Source organism: Haliotis rufescens, unplaced genomic scaffold (genome assembly GCF_023055435.1).
Source record: "Haliotis rufescens isolate VD_foot unplaced genomic scaffold, xgHalRufe1.0.p SCAF_158, whole genome shotgun sequence".
In the NCBI taxonomy this organism is placed as follows: domain Eukaryota; kingdom Metazoa; phylum Mollusca; class Gastropoda; order Lepetellida; family Haliotidae; genus Haliotis; species Haliotis rufescens.
This window is the reverse complement of record NW_025963844.1, coordinates 60,277-75,231: the sequence shown is the minus strand read 5'-3', so window position 1 is coordinate 75,231 and position 14,955 is coordinate 60,277. Positions and strand designations below refer to the sequence as shown.

The following is a 14,955-nucleotide window of genomic DNA, read 5'->3' as shown; positions in this document are numbered from 1 at the left end:
GATCATGATGTAACTGTCATCGTGGAGTTTGGCAAGGTTGACGGAATGCCTGTTTATAATTTCAAAATAAGTTGCTGATTTGCGAATCGAATACGCAGGGTTACTTCACAATATTTTGATGATAGGCACAAGTTTTATTTTTGTAGCGTATCTGTAATGGTCGTTGCGTATTTGATACGCTTGGATTTTATTTTACTGCGTATTTCTGCATTTCTGATGCGTATTTTACGCAGATACGCAGCTTATCTGGAGCTCTGTCCTACCCGGTCAGCAGGGGCAGCTGGTTACAATAAACCTCGGGGCTGTCTGCTGTGACTCAGTTATTTACACGTTGCCATGATAAGGCTGAATATAGCTGACTGGGCGTAAAGAACAACAAACAACGACAAGTACTTTCGGTGAACCTTGCCTCACTTGATTGTTTCTTCTGCCAAGACTCATGCTTTTGCTTGTTTGTTAAATGCCGCATATATAATATGATCAAACCTCAAACTATGACAGCACTGACAAACAAAAAATCGTCATAAATCAAGCAATATTCGAAGTTAAAAAATAGAAGGGACTGCTTCATTACTCACTCATGTCCGACACACATATTAACAACCCACTTACGTATACATTTATGGCAAACAACTCTGTAGGGGGCAAAAAATCCAACTTGGGATAAGTATGAGTCAAGTGAAAATCCAACAGAATATCTTCAAAACCATCATCATAAGCAATTCTCACATAAAATACCTCATTGAACTAGCAGAAGGTATATGGTATACTGCATTCTATCCATAATCACTTATTTTGTACCTGAAGTACAAAGTATTTATTTGAGTATGGTGTGCAACCCAAGCATAATGAGCATCCCCTCTAGGAGATGCAGTACTCGAAACAATCATTTTTCGGTATCATGCTCAGGAAAAAAGTACATAGTATCCCTTCCAATCTCATTAAAATCAGATCTTAGTTCTCGCTACCGCTAAACAAAGATCTGAGGACATCCCATTACGGGTCACGTCAGACCGACCTTTCGCGAACTATGACCGACCAATTGAATGACCAATCAGAAGGCAGCTTTCTCGTGCTTTACGGCACTAATTTCAAATTGGAGACTACGCTTTGAAGCATATTTTGACAAATTCTTGATTACAAATTTGAAACCTGAACAAAAATACATTCTGGAATGACTAATAGATGGTCTAGATTGTAACGATTCAGTCGTTAAACCCGTAACTATTGTTCGGAATACCCCATGTTAAAGTTTTCGAGATTGCGTGATTAGAAATCACATTCTGACTGTCACTTTCATAATCTGGTAAGCGACGCACTGATTGGTCGGATGAAAGGTCGTTCTGACGTGACCCCTAATGGGATGTCTTCAGATCTTTGTTTAGCAGTAGCGAGAACTAAGGTCTGATTTTAATGAGATTGTATCCCTTCTGGTGAATGATTTGTTGTCATGGTATTTCCAGTGTTAGTGTTCACGGAAATGTTTTTACGTTGGGAGTGAGTGAGTGAGTGAGTTGGGTTTAACGCTGCTTTTAACAGTATTCCAGTCATATCACGGCGTGTCAGCTTAATGTGGGAGGAAAGCCCGAAGTGATGCAGGTCTTTACCACTTCGGTGAAACCCACGAGCACGGGTATGGTGCTGACAAACCTAGAAACATAATCTGGGCGAACCGGGATTCGAACCCACAATCATAGGTTTCTGGCGTGCCCAAGGGTTGCAACTCTGCACAGTGAATCGCAGCGCCTTAGATGACTGGGTCACCCGTGCCCCCTTTTACGTTGGGAAAAAACCGTCAAAACTGATGATAGAGTGTTTTATGCGCACCCCCTCTACACAGCTATACTTTTAGGGAAAAAGTGTGCACTTATAATGAAAATACAGTATTGACCATCATGTGCAAAATAAATATGTTTTAAAAGCAAAATAATATCAATTAACATATTTTTGCACAAAAAAATATATGGCTTACCGGGATAAGCGTTTTTCTATATCGGAGGGGGTGGAGGTGCGTGAGCTGGGGGTGGAGTACTGGTTGAGTCCCGGGGTGGCGAACAGGGGGCCTGGACACAGACTTGTCATTGTGGCAGTCACTGGTCACAACATGTAGGGTCGATGTCCACTTCACCTGCAACAAAATAAGGTACCATGGGATACTGTATTTTTGTAATGCCAGACATTTTTATTTTGTGTTTTACAGATTATTTTTGAAAACTTCCTGGTAAGTAGGCGGGATAAGAAGAAGGCATTTTAGATTAGTTTTTTTGTTCTTCAAACTGTTATCTGAATGTGTGGCCAAATGTGCTTTGTTGATTAACCTATTCTTTGCACAATTATATGTAATGACCAAATAAATGTTGGACTTTCAAGTTTGTATTTGTTGTTCAATTTTCAGTTTTTAGGGTTGACAGAATCCGTGAACATAGTATTCTCATAATATTACTCCTTGTAAAATATTAATGGAGCACAAATTGAATGATTTTTGTTGTATTTTATTTATAAAAGAAATTTCTTCCTTCTTCTTTCTTTTTTGTCAAAAAGAGAAAAATTCCAACACTTAAAACAAAGATTTCTTGTCATTGGCTGAAATACTCTGGAGTCACATCAGTATAAGGCCCAACTGACTGAAGAGTGTATCATGCATGTATAAAACATGGTGGGCTTATCCAAGTAGACACAGGTCTTTTTATCCTTTTGTTGGAAAAGTACAGAAAGTCGTAAGTGACATTGAGAGTTCGTTGTAAACATGCACAAGGTGTGTCTCAAATGTTTGTTACATTCAGCATTGGTGTTTTGAAATCATGACTGATTGAAAGTCGTCTCAGTGGACATAGTTAACAAGTCACCAGAAGCCCTGGATCAATGATGATGAAAGCATGCATCCTTCCTGGTCTCACAAATACAGACAATGTCTGAATGAGATTTTACGGTTACATCATTACCCAAATTGATCAACTGATCATCATTCGTAACATAGCTGTCAAAAGGGTTACCATAGCAACCAAGTAACTGTGGCTGTCATCAAGAGAAAAGTTGTCAAAAATCAAAACCAGTTTGAAATTAACATTACTAAGAACATGAAGAATGTCTTCTTGATAGGTTCTCCAGCACAGAACTATAACCCAATAAATGCACTGATCATTGTATCAAAATACAGGATATATAGATAATAAACTTAAACCAAACCTTACATTTAACCAACATAAGAGGAGCTCACATTACATAACTACACGACCAAGTACACTGCATCAGTATATGCTAACACAAACTTTTTTAACAAATTTTGTTTTAAAATATTATTCACTGTTCAGTTGATAACTGTTTAGTTTTGTTTAGCTTATATACATATCACTATGTCTGTTGTTATTAGTCATAGAATCATGATACATTGATATTGTAATATGCAACAGAAAATATAAAGAATTTAAAGAAAGACAGAGACAACCGAGTTTGATGGAGACACCTCCTAGCTGTGAAGCTGTAGTGGTTTTCTTTAGGGGCGAATAATAATAGGCGGATCCTTTTGAAAACCAAATGTAGTATGTTGTAGGCAGTAAAATTATCTGAGCGAGGATTTTGATATTTTGGACCCCTTCCTTGATGCTTGATTGACCCTTGCTCACAACATCGACCCCAGTTACGTAGATCTATGCTCATGATGTCAATCACTGGATTGTCTGGTCCAGACCCTACTTAATTATTTACAGACTGCTGTCCTTAAGGGTGGGACGGGTATGTTGGGTACTCAAGTCAGGTAGGTTCTGAGTCTGACCAGAGTACCCACAGGACAACCCTGACACGTTGTTAGTCACATGATACAGTGTTTAATGACACTAGCAATCAATCCCTATGATTACAATACAAGTTGCTAATATTCGCATTTCTTTCTTTCTATGCACACATTCCTTCTGACTTTCATGTTTGAGTAAAGATGAAGCTTCAGTCAACTTCAGTGTACGCATGATCAGATTTTTTGTGTGTGTATCTACATACTTTTTGCCAGGGATCCAGTAAAGTTCTCCAATTCCCAAATGGACATTTTGTACCATTTCTTGAGACCTACAGTGAGTACTGGGGTTGAGTCGGGTAATAGGGACATGCGTACCTGGGTAGTAAATTTGGACTCGTCCCAGCCCTAGCTGTCATGTAGCTGGTATACTGCTGAGTTCAGTGTCAAACAAACAAACAAATACCCCACTTCACATCATCTTGTTGCCTCACGTACCAGATGAGGACAATAGTTACCGTGGTGCCCTTCCTTCTGTGCTTGAGGAAATACAAAATATATCAGATACATGTAGTCCTCCCAACCATTCCTTGACGTGAATCCCATCTGTCGACATGTTCATGTACCCAGATGCCATGAACAGTTTGATCTGAGAACTTAATCCTTATCAACCACATCAACTAGTTGACCTGTGAGGAACCGGGTTAGAACAGGTCTTCAGCAACTCATGCTTGCCGTAAAAGGGATCGGGTGGTCTGGCTCGCTGACTTGGTTGATGCATGTCATCGTATCCCAATTGCGTGGATCGATGCTCATAATATCAATCACTGGATTGTCTGGTCCAAACTCGATTGTTTACAGATGGCTGTCATATAGCTGGAATATTGCTGAGTGTGGCGTTAAACAACAAACAAACAAACAAACAAGCATTCAAGAGGCAACTAACGAGGATCAGGTGGTCAGGATTGCTGACTTTGTTGATGCATGTCATCGTATCCCAATTGCGTGGATCGATACTCATGATATCAATCACTGGATTTGGTTTTTTTGGGGGGGGTGTTTTTTTATTTACAGACTGCTGTCATATAGCTGGAATATTGCTGAGTGTGGCATTAAACAAACAAACAAACAAACAAACAAACAAACAAAATATCATCTAGTCACCAGCTGGGGCACAAGCAAACTCTTGAGTTAAGTGCTCATTATGAATGCATGCAGGTTTTGTACAAGGAAACTATATATCCAAGTCAATGTTACAGTAATCAGATAGGGACAACATACCACCTACATGACAGACAATCCGTTGTTCCGTGGAGCCACAGTGATTGTCAGGAAGTCTCAGTCGGGGACACAAGGCTATGGTCACACTCCAGCAACTAGAGCCGTCACGCTAGACTTGTCATGTCTAGGTCACAGGCTTCATCAACAAACATGACGGTCGATAGGAGCATTGTTTTCTATGTCACTTGAGCATGTTTAGCACGTCCTGATTAAGCACTGTTTACATGGCCAGGATACATCACAAGGGCTGGTATTTCATGAGTAAAATGATGCTCAACACAACATCATAAGAAGTGTAGCATCACAAGACAAATGGCACATGACATTATACGACACATAAATACTGCAGAACAAGACACCACATGACATCACATGGCACCACAAGACAATTGGCATCACAAGACACATGGCCTCACAAGACAAGTGACATCACAAGACACATGACACCACAAGACAAGTGGCATCACAAGACACATGACACCACAAGACAAGTGGCATCACAAAACACATGACACCACAGGACAATTGGCATCACAAGACACATGACACCACAAGACAATTGGCACCACAAGACACATGGTCATACAAGACAATTGGCATCACAAGACACATGGCCTCACAAGACAATAGGCTTCTCAAGCCACATGGTATCACAAGACAATTGGCATCACAAGACACATGACACCACAAGACAAGTGGCACCACAAGACACATGGTATCACAACACAATTGGCATCACAAGACACATGGCCTCACAAGACAATTGGCATCACAAGACACATGGCCCTGTAATTGGCACCACAAGACACATGGTATCACAACACAATTGGCATCACAAGACACATGGTCATACAAGAAAATTGGCATCACAAGACACATGGCCTCACAAGACAATAGACTTCTCAAGACACATGGTCTCACAAGACAATAGACGTCTTAAGACGCATGACACCACAAGACAATTGACATCACAAGACACATGACACCACAAGACAAGTGGTATGACAAGACAATTGGCATCACAAGACACATGGCCTCACAAGACAATTGGCATCACAAGACACATGACACCACAAGACAATTGGCATCACAAGACACATGACACCACAAGACAATTGGCATCACAAGACACATGACTCCACAAGACAATTGGCATCACAAGACACATGGCCTCACAAGACAATTGGCATCACAAGACACATGACAGCACAAGACAATTGGCATCACAAGACACATGGCCTCACAAGACAATTGGCATCACAAGACACATGACACCACAAGACAATTGGCATCACAAGACAAATGGCCTCACAAGACAATTGGCATCACAAGACACATGGCCTCACAAGACAATTGGCATCACAAGACACATGGCATCACAAGACAATTGGCATCACAAGACACAAGGCCCTGTAATTGGCACCACAAGACACATGGTATCACAAGACAATTGGCATCACAAGACACATGGCCTTACAAGACAATTAGCACCACAAGACACATGAGAACACAAGACACATGCCGTGTAAGGGGGCCATCAGACACACCATATCATGTGATATGTTCACATGACATCCATTCTTTAAGTCATGACATGGTATGGCATGGTGTGAGCAACACATATGACATGCGAAGGTAGACACTCAACAAAGGCTAGTAACAGTTCACGTATTTGCCACAGAAAACAAACAAAGGCAGACTTAAAGCATATCTTTCCTATGAAAACAATAACTAATTTCCAAGCAAAACATGTAACAAGTAAACATACACGATTTTCCCATCCCGTTTTACAAAATGTTAAAATTATATTCATTATTACAAGAGAGAAAATCAAAGTAATGCAAGCATCAATCTCATTAAAATCAGACCTTAGTTCCGCAACCGCAAAACAAAGATCTGAAGACATCCCATTAGGGGTCACCTCAGAACGACCTTTCATCCGACTAATCAGAGCTTCGCTTACCAGATTATGAAAGTGCCAGTCGGAATGCGATTTCTAATCATGCAACCTCGAAAACTTTAACACGGAGTATTCCGAATGATAGCTACGAGTTTAACGACTGAATCCATACTATCTAGACCATCTATTAGCAATTCCAGAATGTTCTTTTGTTCAGGTTTCAAATTTGTAATCGAGAAATTGTCAAAATATGTTTAAAAGCGCAGTCGCCAATTTGAAATTAGTGCCGTAAAGCAAGAGAAAGCTGCCTTCTGACTGGTCATTCCATTGGTCGATCAAAGTTCGCGCAAGGTCGGTCTGATCTGACCCGTAATGGGATGTCCTCAGATCTTTGTTTAGCGGTAGCGAGAACTAAGATATGATTTTAATGAGATTGCGACAGCATATGCGTACGACTGTTGAGTTTGCCCACAAACTATGTCATCAACTCAATGTAATAACAAACATCATGGTGATGGGAATGTGTTCACGATCAATCAAGTGTCCTACAGTACCTTCATTTCATTGCTGGCAACAGGAAGTAGTTAATGGTCGACAAAACAATCGCACCAGCGAATCAATGACAGAGTCAATCTGCACCCAACAGGCTTGACAATTACCAGTGACAAGCGACTGTCGCAGTGTATGAAGATTTATGGTCTGACCATAATGAATGGATTGAGCTGATTAGAAAAAGACACAAGTCAACAAAGTGCAGAAAATCTAATGACTGTCACAATTTCAGGAAGGAGTGAGTGAGTGAGTTTGGTTTCACGCCGCTTTTAGCAATATTCCAGCAATATCACGGCGGGGGACATCAGAGATGGGCTTCACGCATACCCATGTGGGGAATCGAACCTGGGTCTTCGGCGTGACGAGCGAACGCTTTAACCACTGGGCTACCCGACCACCCTGATTCAGGAAGGAAGCAAAGTTAAAAAATAAAAACTGTCTAGTAAAAAGACCTAAAGAATTCAATAACACTGATAATACACAACGGCCTAGTGAGGACAAAAAAACGATGATTACCGATTGTCAATAAGAAATACAATGTATGAGAAACCAGTTGTAAGATAGCATCGACTGAAGAAAGTCCAGATCGATGGCAACTTCAATCTTAAGTTGCAGAGATGACAAACAATCAATGAAAACAATCAAGGATGAGTGTAAGAAACTGCCAAGCAACTACGACATCAATATCAAACACACACATAACTGACACATGTACTTTCTGTCACAACAAACGCAGGAGCATCTACCGGATCAATAATTCAATACAAAAGTGTCTGCTGAAGAAGACACAAGGATACCCACAATGCAATGGTCATGGATCTGCAGCCAGAGAAGCAGTTCAGGCCATGTTGTTTGAATGTTATGGTTTACAGACAATTAAATAAATTGCAAGTTAATCATGAAATGAAAAATAAATAGGACACGCCCACCATCACTGTTTTTTTATCCCCTGATAAAAGAATGGAATGTGTTTTTGAGGAATCCTAGGTGGCTGAGTGGGTTAGATGGTGATTTGGGTGCCTCACTCTGAGAGTGTGGGTTCGAATCTTGGATGGGACTCAACCCCAAAAAGTACTAGAATTTGAACTTTACTTAAAAAGTGTTATCCAAAATAAACCATTTGTAACAATTGACCGCTTTCTTCAGAGGAATTGTGTATTCATAGCTTTTGGCCTTGGGAGATGTGCCAATTTGCACTTGTCAGAGGAGTACACAAATTATGTGATCTGGACTACCAGTTGTCGGACTTCCATTTTGTTAAGCTTCAGTGGCTGATAGCATTCATCTTCTCGGGGCAAGGGAGTTAACTGACTGTAAAAGTCCAGTTTCCCACCTTGCCGAACTAGGCTGGAATATCTGGGCTCGATTGTAGCGCCACCAGTGGCTATTGCGAGTTGTGTCCCTTCTATATCCCTCCTATTGACCAATCAGATTCCACTTCTCATTTCACTTGCATTTGTTTTAAACAAAATGGCCCGCCCAGTGAAGATGATCTGATCGATAATCAAAATCGTTTTTGTAATATAAAGGATCTTATTTCTCAAAGTGCATCCAATCACATGATCACCTTGATTAAAAACATGAAAAGATTAAGAAAATATTTGTTGACATTGAGTTGGAGGTACACATTCTTTTCAAATACTGCGAACGAAATCTGCATGGCAATTTACGAACCGGAAGTTGATTTCAATGTGCGATTTTGATTGGACTATTCATAGTCTCTTTAGGCCAACCAAAATTTAACTCCATAATTGCAGCCTAGTTCGGCAAGGGTAGAAACTGGACTTTAATAGTCAGTTGACTCTTGCCTCGGGAAGATTGATAGGGTAAGATCGTTAACTTTGTGTGTGCTGGCGATTAGGTGCCTCACTCTGAGAGTGTGGGCTCCAATTCCGAATGGGACTCAACCCCCCAAAAGTATGAGAATTTGAAATTTATAAAGAAAGTGTTATTCCAAATATAACATTTGTTACATTTGACCACTTTCTACATAGGCATTGTGTATTCATAACATTTTCAGTGCTTAACACGTTGAAGACAGCATTGTTTCATATGCTGAGATGAAGGGGGTTTATGGGTACAAACCCCATGTTTTGACAATAACACATGAACCCCAGTGAGACCCCCTCTACCCACACCCACAAATATCTTCGTAGTAGTGAAATATATGTGAACATTATTGTCTATCACCCACCCCCAACTCCACTGAAGGTATTAGAATTAAAAAATGCAAACAATTCCCCTCCAACATTGACTTTTACAATTCAAATATTTTCCCCCTTCCCCTTTTGACACTGAATTAAGAACTTGAATCCCCCTTTAGGAGATCTTGGACCGACCATTGTATATTTTGAATATGTATGGTAGAGGGAAAATTTGAAAATATTCAAACAAACATTTAAACTTCTGTCCTTCAATTATTGACAAAGACCATTTTCTCCACCAGCTGTTCACAATGACATAAAATGGTTTGAGAGGCGAGGTGAGGTGAAACATTCCCGCAATACCCAAACAATCTGCTTAAACATCTTTTGGGATAGTGTGGCCGGGATCGACCCATCCAGAAACCGCTCTCCAGGCAGACGGTCTGTCCACTCGACAATAATGGTAAAATGATTTATTTCAAATGGAACAGTATACCTTTAACTTCTTGATAAACTACTCATTTCAACTTCTTGAAGACATGAAATTGCAAATAACTATTTCTACAATGTTAACTGTTGAAATATGTTTACCAAATCATCAATTCGTAATCAAATAAATAAAACTAAAAATTCAATCCCATCAACGGCAATTTTATAGCTCTCATGAGACAATTGCCATTCTCACCTAACTGTCTGGGAATACAATAACAACGGAATTATTTACAAGATCGATATGTCTTTCAATTTTAAAAAAACATTTGTTGTGAATAAGATAATCCACTATGATGATGCCGTTGCCTAGCAACCTTTGTGGGGTACACAGATAATGTCAATAGACAGGCAATAAAAGCCATTACAATATCACCTAATGCTGTACCACCACGCCTGGTGTTTAGCTGATAGGGCCCAATTATTGCTCAGTTTATTAATTATGTACCAAGCATGGTGTGGCTTCTTTTCATTACAGAAACTCCTCTGAAATTATGAACAATAAATTCTAATTGGAAATTGGATTTTTATTGGAAATTGTTGTTAGAATAGGCTTTGATTACACATTTTACTGCAACCACAAGAGACTGCAGTGAGGGTGTGAGGTTCAGTTACTGATGCTGTAATACTGTCAGAGTAAAACCATGATTAGGATTCAGTGTTAGCACCACTACCGTATTCAACGTAATAAGCGCCTGCTCTAATATGCGCCTACGGCGATATTTGCTTATATATTGGCTAGTGAACAATCCCAATTAGCACCCCTTCCAATTGATCAATGTACACACGACTTATTTATTTGTGTATAATACGCAGTTTTGTGTTATATGTCTCTTAATCATGGGCAATTAAATTCTGGAAAAATATATCTGTCAAATATGAACATTTCAGGCTGTTAGCATAAACCATGAAATTTACGGTCTATCAACTCTGTTTCTTTCCACCAAAATAACATTCTAATAAGAGCCCCCTATTTCTAATTTTGAGAGTGCCCTCGGTGCTTTTTACATCAAATACGGTATGTAATCTTGTAATCTGGACCAGACAATCCAGTGATTAATATCATGAGCATCGATCCACGCAATTTGGATCGATGACATGCATCAACCAAGTCAGCGAGCCTGACCACCCGATCCCGTTGGTCGCCTTTTATGACAAGCATAGCCGCCTTTTACGGCAAGCATGGGTTGCTGAAGATCTATTCTACCCCGGATGTTCACGGGTCCTTTGCATGAAGATCTGACAACACCTCCATAGGATCCCCTTCATTTTGTCAACCCGACAGAACTTTGAATGGCCATTTTATTTTGTTTATTTGTTGATTTGCTGTTTAACGTCACACTTAGTAATATTCAAGCTTTATGACATTGATCTGTAAATAAGCGAGTCTGGACTAGACAATCCAGTGATTAACATCATGAGAATCAATCTTTGCAATTGGGATACAATGACATGCATCAACCAAGTCAGCGAGCCTGACTACCCGATCATGTTAGTCGCCACTTATGACAAGCATGGGTTGCTGAATTTTAATCCAGAACCTGGGACAAATGCCCATTTTTAATGAAGGATGTATGGATTCAGATGTCAGCTTCCTAAAATGATTTGGCTTTAATTCTTTACCAGCTTGTTCATTATAATTAATTATTTTACTTGTACAAATAAAGTCACACAGAACACAAATATTTATGGCACTCCCTGTTAATGTAGTTGCCATGGCGCTAAGAAATGACACGGGTGTACAGAATATCATGAATATAATGGTGTGGCCTTATTTATTTACATTTGGTGCTTGTTGCATAAGTTCATTTTCTTGATACAGAAATCATATATGATGGTATGAATGCTTCGCTCTTTTATATCAAGAATTTAGAAGCCCTGATGCTGACTGGCTGATTAGAAGCACCCCTATCGTGACCATCTATGGAGGTGTAGACAGATCTTCACGGGGACAGTTGTTGCATCGGAGTAAACAATCTGATTTTAATGAGATTGCGCCAATAATGGGAATAAAAGCTGGTTATAGCAATAAGGCTATTAATGTGTGTGTCTCTCATCTGCTCAGCTTCTGTGGAAGACTACAAGCAAAATATAATACAAAACACACAACAAAACAATCCTTAATAGGTTGAAAATACAACTGATCAGTTGTCTGGATATATACGGGTGCAGGCTAAAATAAATGATCTATTTACATGTTATTTGATGTATTTACATGTTATTTGATGTATTTTCATGTTATTTCCTGTTTTCCAGTTGTTCACAGATAACTACATACATTCACATATGTACAGTTCTTCAGTTTTCATCTTCATCACAGTTTACAATATCGGCCCATGTACCACCGAGCATTGTGATAGTAGCTGACTCAGGGGGCTAATGTTTAATGTAAACTTGTTTTAACATTTCACAATTATTGGTGTTGGTAAGAAACGACGCGAGTTTAATTTAATTTATTTTACTTCATAGCATACATGTATAATGTTTTTACAATAAGTTAGCCTAGTTGTGCCTCCCAATCAGAGTCGGCGAGTAAATTGGAGTAGGGGGCTAATTTCTAATGTAAACTTGTTTTAACATTTCACAATTATTGGTGTTTGCAAGTGACCATGCAAGTTTAATTTAATTTAATTTACTAATGTAAAACAAAAAGAAGGTGCCGTTTTCGCCAGGCAAAAGTAGCAGTTTTCGCTTGAGGTGCCGTTTTTGCCAATCGGTGCCGTTTTCACCAGGTGCCGTTTTAGCTATAACCCGATATGTACAGGAGCGGCCTTGACCCCAGAGTTGTACAGTGGATAGTGTGACATGATGCGTCCAGGGGTCAGAGTTCAATTCACAACAGTGATCCCTACATCATATGATATTCACATGATCCAACGACATGGGGTAGCCTAATAGGTATACGTCGCTATATGGCTGAAATCATGACGATGCGCGTTAAATTTTAACTCACTCACTCACTAATAGGGATACACCGTCTGTGTTTATTTTTGTTTTTCTCACCTTCCATCACTCTAAACATTTTATATAACAAATTACACCAAACATAGGTTGCTGGTGTTCTGTTCTTACCAGGAATCCCGAACATACATCCATCCTCGATTATCCAGTGTATCATATCTCCATTTTATTATGATCAATACACTTGACTAATCGCCACATAAGCATTTAACCTGTGAAGATCCGGGCTAGAATAGGTCTTCAGCAACCCATGCTTACCGTAAAAGGCGACTTTGCTTGTTGTAAAAGGCGACTAACGGGATTGGGTGGTCAGGCTCGCTGACTTGGTTGATGCATGTCATCCATCCCAATTGCGTGGATCGAAGCTCATGATATTAATCACTGGATTGTCTGGTCCAGACTCGATTATTTACAGACCGCCGCCATATAGCTGGGATATATTGCTGAGTGCGGCGTAAAACAACAAACCAACCATCCAACCAACATTAGCATTTAAACATTCTTGGTTGACTGCATAAGATATTTTTGTCAATTGACTTATAGCAAAAAGAAATAAACAACAAACTAACAGCCACAACAATACAAGATCATCCATTGCTCCTCAACACTTCTTAAAGTTAGTGAGTGAGTGAGTTGGATTTAACGCCGCTTTAAACAGTATTCCAGTTATATCATGGCGTGTCAGCTTAATGTGGGAGGAAAGCCCGAAGTGATGCAGGTGTCGGACGTTTACCACTTCGGTGAAACACATGAGCACAGGTATGGTGCTGACATACCTACTTCTTAAAAATATGATACCTCTTAAGAACACATTCATCATAATGATAAACAATGTATACCATTTGGAAAACATATTTGTTCACAATACTTATCAGCCTTGCAACCGATACCATTCATAACACTGAACTCGACTGTGATCGAATCTAGCTTTTCAACCTTTGAAAAATCCAATATATAGAATCTAGGCCTAAATATATAATTTATGTGCCATTCTACACAATAAATGAAACTAACACGACTCCATGGAAAATATTAATTATACCATACAGGTGAATCAGTTCCTTGATTATCGAACCTAATTTAAGCGACTGAATCAAGGCAACACATACCCGAATGACTGAATGACCCGAACATTCAACGCTTGATTGGTCATGTTGGTGGTTCGACACACAATATACATCAAAATTCACTAAACGTTGTATCGATCGTCATGGCAATTAAACGACTATTTCGTGTATACTTGTGGGGCAATGGTGTACAATCGGTAAAGCAATGTCAAATAAACAGCATACACACTCACCTGTATTGTCGGCGCTGATCACTTTTAAACTTTGCCGATTGCCACAGGTATCACGAACCGGTGAAAGGGGAATGTAGTACCCCTGAAAATTCGTTCTTTCTGTAACGGAAGGGTAATGCAAAGGATTGAATTTGGACGACTTTTTCTTGTCGGTCAATAGTTAATTTAACGAATTTCTTCACTCATATAGTCTGCTTGTAAAAATTAAGATATCGGATTTACAAAACGGCATTTTATAACGTATATTTTTACATCACATGCTCGTTAAGGGCCGATAAATAGTTCATCATGTGGGTAGACGAATATAACATTTATTTATATTATATTTTCTTATTATGTACGACTATGTAGGCATAATATACGACATTGTCATATCATTTTATTTCAGTTTACGCGTAGATAAAGGATGGTAGCACAGTGGTTAAAGCTTTTGTTCATCTCACTGAAGCGAATTCTGGTTCGATTTTTCTCATATAGGGATTTGAAGAAGTCAAACCAGTTTAAGTTATTAGTTCACCATTTCAGACACTGTAAATATCATTTTGTTTGTTGCTTAACGTCGCACTCGGCGATTTTGGTATGACGGAGGCATGTTAATAAT

General features: G+C 39.4%; 1 protein-coding gene across 1 annotated transcript in view; it reads right to left on the bottom strand.

Annotated features, from left to right (window-relative positions):
* LOC124142095 overlaps positions 1-14,415 on the bottom strand; it is a 62,711-nt gene extending 48,296 nt beyond the window's left edge. Inside the window, exons 1-2 of the mRNA XM_048396601.1 lie at positions 14,355-14,415; positions 1,973-2,128 (exon numbers count right to left, since the gene is read on the bottom strand). Coding sequence (XP_048252558.1) covers positions 1,973-2,082 — 110 coding nt within the window. The 5' untranslated portion in view covers positions 2,083-2,128; positions 14,355-14,415. The remainder of the gene's footprint in view (positions 1-1,972; positions 2,129-14,354) is intronic.
* Positions 14,416-14,955: the final 540 nt, after the last annotated feature.